Source organism: Balaenoptera ricei, chromosome 9 (genome assembly GCF_028023285.1).
Source record: "Balaenoptera ricei isolate mBalRic1 chromosome 9, mBalRic1.hap2, whole genome shotgun sequence".
NCBI lineage: Eukaryota > Metazoa > Chordata > Mammalia > Artiodactyla > Balaenopteridae > Balaenoptera > Balaenoptera ricei.
Window position 1 is genome coordinate 49,832,581 of NC_082647.1, and position 7,312 is coordinate 49,839,892.

A 7,312-nucleotide genomic window follows, 5' to 3' on the forward strand; every position below is an offset into this window, starting at 1 on the left:
CAGGCCTCCCTAAGCCCGAGGGCGGCTGGTCTCAGAGGCTGGAACGCACCCTTCACTCCAAGTTTGCGACAAGCTTGCGGAGTCTGGGCACCGCTGGCTGGCACTGTGCAGAGGGGGTTGCTCCTCAAGGGAGCCTGGGACCTGGGCCTGGTTGTTCTAAAAGGGGAGACGCCCCTATTCCTGCTAAAGGACTTTCTGTGAGAAATACCACAGGGCAGGGCTGGAAGTGGGGTCCTTTCTGAGGCTCTGTGCACTGGTGGCCTTGAAGGCCTGGTACCAGAAGGAACACACCAGGCAGAGGGAGAGCTGCTCCTCCAAAAACTCACTGTCCTCAGAATCCACAGGATGAGGGCATCTTTCAAGACAAAGCGGGGGTCTTCGTGGATCTTCCTGGATCTTGCACATCCTCCCATTTTCACCATGTTAGCGTTCGGTCACCACAGTGCCAAGTGACTTCCCACAGTCCAAAACCGTCCCTACAGCTTTGGGCCTTGTGCTGCCTTCAAATGCCAAAGAAAAAAAAAAAAAAAAAAAAAGAGAGAGAGTGAGAAAGAAAAGGAAAAAAAAAGAAAGAAAAGAAAAAAATATCTAGAACAAAAGCTTCAGCAAGTGACTCAGGATGTGCCATTTCTCTGCCTACTGGCCAGCGCTGGCCCAGAGTTCTTCAGAACCTACCCTTTTTCCTTAAGAAAGAGTACAGCTTCCACCCTGGTGGGGAAACTCATAAAGTCCACCATGAACAAAGCTGTCCCTCAACTGCATCTATCCCAAACAGTCTGGTTGACTACAGTTTGGGAAGTGCTATCCTGTTCTGGTGTTGCCCCCCTTCTCTCTTTCTTTCTCTCTTAGCTAGCCTCAGCTCCTCAGCCATTTCCCCGTCTGGATCTTTCTTCCTTTGCCATTATCTCTGAGCCCCTACCCCTCCTGCAATGGGAGAGAGAGGGTTAAGATGTTCTGCAAATGCAGCTCGTAAAGCTGCTTGGATACATTAGAAACACATGAATATCCTGAAATACAAAGTGTCTTTAAAACCAACCAAGGAATGTTTATCCTAATGCTGGATGGATGCAAAGAAATAGTGCCAGAGAGCAGTGCTGACAGCCTCCTCCAAGTTAAAGTGAGAGCAGGTAAATTTCATTTGCTAGTGAAAATCAAACTCGATTAAAACCCGGTTTCCCTTTGTCCTTTTCTCTTCCAACCCTGGGAACCCAGGGCCTCATAGCTCAGGCTGGCAGCGAGTCCCCACCCCCCCCTCCCAAAAAAACCCAGCCACAGTATCTTTCTTCAGCTCCAGAGCAACCAAAGTCCCTCAGGGCACCCCAGCCTGCCCTAGGAGGTCGGAAGCTATGCCTGCCAAGGCGCTGGCAAGAGAGAGGATCTGGCAGCTCCCGGAACAAAAGCTGCTGCCCTCCAATCTTGCCGTGCTGCCCACTCGGGGCTCCTCTAAAGGAAATCAGGGAGCGCCAGGCAAAGCCCACCTCCACTCCTGCCACCCTCTTGCTCAAGGGGCCACTGCCACCCGCAGATCCCAATGAGTGCCATGGCTTCCCAGCAAAGCCTACAAAGGGTCTGAGGATAAAATTGTCATTGCCGGGATTCAAGTTGAGGCATCTCCCTGCAATCCCATAGGAATTCCTGAGCCTGATAGACAAAAAAGCAGAGGGACACTCAGAGGATCAGACCCAACCAGCTGGGCAGGCAAGTGAGTCTTGACCTTGCCGTTGGGAAAAGAGGAAGAGCACTGGGAGAGTCTGTGCTTGCTTCCCAGAGCACTCTCCAGTTCTTCACTGCCTTCCAACCTTTCTTTTTCCACAGCAAGCAGGTTTGGTGGCTGCCTGGAGGGCTAAGAGGCTAAGAAACAATATTGGGAACCTACAGTGGAGCTCTTAGGTCTCTCAGCAATGGACAAGAAGGGGAGAGAAAGAGGTTTACTTCAAAGTAAGGAGACATTCTAGAAACCCAAAATTATTCATGGAGTTCATTCAAATTCTATAAACCACCCCCACTGGTGGCTACAACTCAATATCTAAAGGGACCTGCAGACTTTTAAAAAACAGTGAAGGCACACCAGGACACCACTAACTTGCCTGGTAGAAAAATCACTTTGTGTATATTGAGATCCAAGACAAGAAGGGAACAAGCAGGCTGCCTCCCTCTAAGTAATTTTTTAAATTTGATAGAGAGTTTTTAAAATTTGATAGAGAGATATTCGGAACTAAGAAAATATCCCAATAACTTGATCACTAAAGATCCACCACAAAGCTCAATAAATAATTCAGGCCTGAAGCCCTTCCTTTGCGGGGTTACCAAGTTTAAGAAGCAAAGCTTAATTCGAGATGCAACCCAAAGCCTTCCCCCCAGTGCCGTCCCTCCCAGACAAACCTTCTTGGGGCTCCTCAGCAGACAAGATGAAATCTTGTCTCACCATTTTTGATGAGGAGGGACCTAGCTGGCTCTGGCAGTCTGTGGAGCTGGGGCCCTTCCTCTGCACGCAGGGCTCGGTCTCCGGTGAAGTGGGGAGAGTGAGGGAGGAATGTGGAGCTGGCCTTGGCCGCGGTGTGCACCGGGAGGCAGCTGCGCCATGGCCAGAGGTGAGCTGGCACAGGCGCTGGCTGGTGGGGGCTCCCCGAGCTGTGTTTTCGTTTTTCCGGGTCTGGCTGGAAAACAGAAGAGGAACGAAGCCTGGGCCAAGAGCAGGGCGGAGGCAGAGAAGAAGAGTCTGTAAACACCGCCCCAAAAACTCCACAAAGGCAGCAAAAATTGCTGGGTAACCAAACAGAGCCAGAAACAGGAGGAAGTCTAAAGGAAAAGGGAATCAAGGGTGAGGGGAGGTGGGCAGTGGGCCTTTAGGAGCTGCCTGGGTCTCCAGGCTTGCATGGCAGTTCTCAAGATGGCTAGACTGCAACTTTCAACTTGACCTTGGCCTCCAGCCGTGTCTGACCTGTATGTAAAACAGCCCTTAAGTCCTCAGGAACTGGGGCCTCAAACCCTACTCTGTCTCTTTGTCATCATGAGTTTTACAATGCCACTTGGAGGAAGGAAGGGGGGCGAACGGGCCGGAAAGTAACACAAAAATCAGGTCCCTACAGAGGCTGGTTCTTTAGTCTGCAAATGGCCAGTCAGGGAGGAGGTAAACTGGGGGCAAATCAATATTTACCCGGAGCTACTAAAAAGGCAGGAGGGAAAGGGCACACTGGGTATGTGTATGGCGGGGGGGGGGGGGCGGGGAGGGGTCATGGAAGGTTTTATTGGGCAACACTTGCACTGGTCCGGGCAAACCTGGGATTAGGGCGGATAAAAGCCGGAGCCCAGCCTCGTTGGTCCGGACACTTTGGGAAGACCAGGAACCTTAGAGAGCAGACCAGGGCGGGGGTAAGGGGTGGAGATATTCGTAGTGCCCTGATCTGAGGGCTGAGTCTGCAAGCTGAGACAGGAGACAGGTCCAAGCCTGGCTGCTCACCAGTCTACCCGGGATGGAAGGGAGTCCAGCACTCTTCCAAACTCTGATGCTCTGGGGGAATGCACTCACGTTCACTTTGAATGCATGTTCCCTTTCTGGGCATCTGACCAGCTCACAGCATCCACAATCGGAGGTGAAAGTATGTGACCCAAAAGCGACAGGACCCCCAGAATCCCTCTACAAAATATGGCAGCTGCTTGCCTCTTCCAGCACCAACACCCCACTGTGCTCTCAGGAAAGGGTCGCATTTCCCAGGCACAGAGGAATAAAAGCTTCTCGAGCTGGTTCATGGCCAGAGGAGGACCGGGCACCCGATGCAGGCCGGAGACAGTGCTCTCCCCAGTCCTACTTGGGGGGCGGGGAAGGTGTGAAGTGGCCCCAAAGAGTCCCTTTCTCCTGTCCCAAAACGGAGTGCAGTAGAGAGTGCCCAGGTGCCTGGAGAGTCAGCTCCGGCCCAGGCTCTGTGAAGCCTCATTAAAGCCCCAGAAGGGGGGCTCGAGTCCCAGCTCAGCACCCAGCTGGGGCCTGTTCCTCTTAACCTCCTTCCAAGACAGACCAGCCTGGCTGGAGATGTGGGAGCACCGAATAACGGTGCACAAAGATCGCTCTCTCCATCTCAAAGTCTCTGGAGGAGGAAGAGTTGTTACTGGGAACAAAAGTGAGGAACAGTCTGTATATAAAAGCGTGAGTGTGTGATCAGAGTACACTTGGGTGTGTGTGTGCGTGTGTCCGTGTGGGTGTGATGGGTCGTTCTGAGCATATGGGCCTAAATGTGAGTGTAGGAGATTGCCCACCAACACTGTGGACAGAGAAGGGGAGGAAGCTTCTATATGTAGTCCAAGTTTTCCAGTGGGATGTCCTGGGACCCATAAGCCAGGCGCATCCACAAACGCCCCGCCACGGTTCCCCCGGAAAGAGAGCCAAATCGCGACGCTGTCGAAGCCGAAAGCGCAAGTGTCCGTGCTGGTGTCTCGCTGCAGAAAGAGGCGCGGATACCTGGAAAGAAAACAGCGCCGGAGGCCCCAAGAAACACCCAGCCTGGTCTACGCCTCGCTATTTTACCGTCCCCAGCCGTCCGCAGATTTACCTGACCTGTTCCCACCGCCTCAGGTCGCAACCCAACATCTCGCCCCATCCCCTCCCCGCCGTACGCTGCTCCGAGCCCCACTGGGAGAGGGGAAGGGAAGGGGAGCTGCGAGGAGGTCGCTCTTCCCTCCCGGTCCCGCCCGCCCCGTCCTCCCCCCCTACCCTTCCGCACCCCCCCGCCTCTCCCCTGGGTGAATGGTGCGCGGCCGCGCGGCGGGCGCTGGCGCTGGGGACCTCGCGGGCGGCGGCAGGGACCGCGGGTGTACAGAGCAGAGCCGGGGTTGGAGCCGCCCGCTTTGCATACGCCATGGGCGGAGCGGGGAAGGGGGGGCCCGGGCCAATGGGCGGCCGCCTGGCGCGACCCCGCGGGGCGCGATCCGCCCCCCTCGCTCTGGCCCCGGCCCCGCGCCGCGCGCTCTTCACTTCTTGGGGGCTTTTTAAAACAGCGCCACTGGGGTCTTCTCCATGCGGCTCGTGCTATGACAGCCTCCGTGCTCCTCCACCCCCGCTGGATCGAGCCCACCGTCATGTTTCTCTACGACAACGGCGGCGGCCTGGTGGCCGACGAGCTCAACAAGAACATGGAAGGGGCGGCGGCGGCGGCGGCGGCGGCAGCGGCGGCTGCGGCCGGGGCCGGGGGCGGGGGCTTCCCCCACCCGGCGGCTGCGGCCGCGGGGGGCAACTTCTCGGTGGCTGCGGCGGCCGCGGCGGCCGCGGCGGCCGCAGCCAACCAGTGCCGCAACCTGATGGCGCACCCGGCGCCCCTGGCGCCCGGCGCTGCGGCCGCCTACAGCAGCGCGCCCGGGGAGGCGCCCCCGTCGGCCGCCGCCGCTGCTGCCGCCGCCGCCGCCGCTGCAGCAGCGGCGGCGGCGGCGTCGTCCTCGGGAGGACCGGGCCCGGCGGGCCCAGCCGGCGCCGAGGCCGCCAAGCAGTGCAGTCCCTGCTCGGCGGCGGCGCAGAGCTCGTCGGGGCCCGCAGCGCTGCCCTACGGCTATTTCGGCAGCGGCTACTATCCTTGCGCCCGCATGGGCCCGCACCCCAACGCCATCAAGTCGTGCGCGCAGCCCGCCTCGGCCGCCGCCGCCGCTTTCGCGGACAAGTACATGGACACCGCCGGCCCCGCGGCCGAGGAGTTCAGCTCCCGCGCCAAGGAGTTCGCCTTCTACCACCAGGGCTACGCGCCCGGGCCTTACCACCACCATCAGCCCGTGCCTGGCTACCTGGATATGCCGGTGGTGCCGGGCCTCGGGGGCCCCGGAGAGTCGCGCCACGAGCCCCTGGGTCTTCCCATGGAAAGCTACCAGCCCTGGGCGCTGCCCAACGGCTGGAACGGCCAAATGTACTGCCCCAAAGAGCAGGCGCAGCCTCCCCACCTCTGGAAGTCCACTCTGCCCGGTAAATGGCGCCCCTTTCTCAGCCCCGGTCCTCCGGTTCTGCTCCAGCTTCTCCTCCGCTCGCTCCTGGGTCACCCTCGTGCCCCTCTGCTCTCTCCCTGGCCTGTCCTAGTGGTGCTGCACCCCTGGGAGCCCGATCCCGGCTGGCCTGCGCTGCCCGCACTTCCCTTGATTTGGGCTGGTCCTGGCTCTCCCTGGGTGAGGGATAGCTGAGAAGAAGCTTGTGGGGACCCTAGCTGGCTTCCTTCTCCCTCTGCGCCCCGCCCTCGCCAGCCCTTGACATCGACTCAAGTAAGGATGGGAAATTGACCTGGAAATGGTTCACCAAATTGCCCGTATTCGTTCTCTCAAAAATCCTTCAGTGTAGAAACGTCAAGTGTTGGGGCTTTGGGGAGACAGCGAGGAATCAGGGCATAGAAGTGTTGTCCCCTGAGCCTGGTGCTAACGTTTGGGCCAGGAGATCAAGCAAAGCCCACTGCTGTGTGGGCAGAGTGGCCTGGGCTGGGGTGGTCATTGGATCCCTGGGCGATTTCATTTCAGCGCAGAACTAACCACCCTCCCCACTGGCCCTCCAGATTTTGGCAGAAAGACTGGATTGTACAGCATGGCAAAGGGTTGCCAGTGCCCGGTTGTGCAGCCGGGCACTGCAAGGCGGTGTCTCAGATAGAGCTGTTGCCTGTGTCCTGGCCTGGATCTGACCCTTCTGTAACTTGCCTTCTTCCCTATTTTCCAGATGTGGTCTCTCATCCCTCAGACGCCAGCTCCTACAGGAGGGGGAGAAAGAAGCGCGTCCCTTACACCAAGGTGCAATTAAAAGAACTCGAACGGGAATACGCTACAAACAAATTCATTACCAAGGACAAACGGAGGCGGATATCAGCCACCACGAATCTCTCCGAGCGGCAGGTTACAATCTGGTTCCAGAACAGGAGGGTCAAAGAGAAAAAAGTTATCAACAAACTGAAGACCACTAGTTAATGGATTAAAAGTGGAGCTAGAGGGCAACTTGAAGAAATGCTTCAGAACTCGTTGCTTTGTCTAGATAATGATTATAATGCTAATAATAATTGAAGAATGGGAAAGAGAAAGAGAGATACTGGCATTTTGCTTTCCTGAGGGGGAACTTTTTCTCCTGTGGAATCTACAATTCTTTTAAAACTTTAAGAAATGGTAAAGATTGCCAGTTCTCCCGCCAACCCCACCAGACCGTTAAATGACAAACTCTAGAGTCAAACATCAACCCCGAAATACGCAATTTCAGATAAGTTACACATTTACTGAAATCTTGTAAGTATTTATGTGACCGTTATATTTTAGGACACTATGTTATATGATAATAATCTGAAAGTTGGTTACAAATGCAAGAGGCTGT

At 56.4% G+C, this 7,312-nt stretch overlaps 1 protein-coding gene across 1 annotated transcript; it reads left to right on the top strand.

Moving 5' to 3' along the window:
• Nucleotides 1–5,025: 5,025 nt before the first annotated feature.
• Nucleotides 5,026–6,918, top strand: HOXA13 (homeobox A13). The gene is made up of 2 exons (XM_059932747.1): nt 5,026–5,941; nt 6,674–6,918. The coding sequence occupies exons 1-2, from the start codon at nt 5,026–5,028 to the stop codon at nt 6,916–6,918; spliced, it is 1,161 nt and encodes a 386-aa protein (XP_059788730.1).
• Nucleotides 6,919–7,312: the final 394 nt, after the last annotated feature.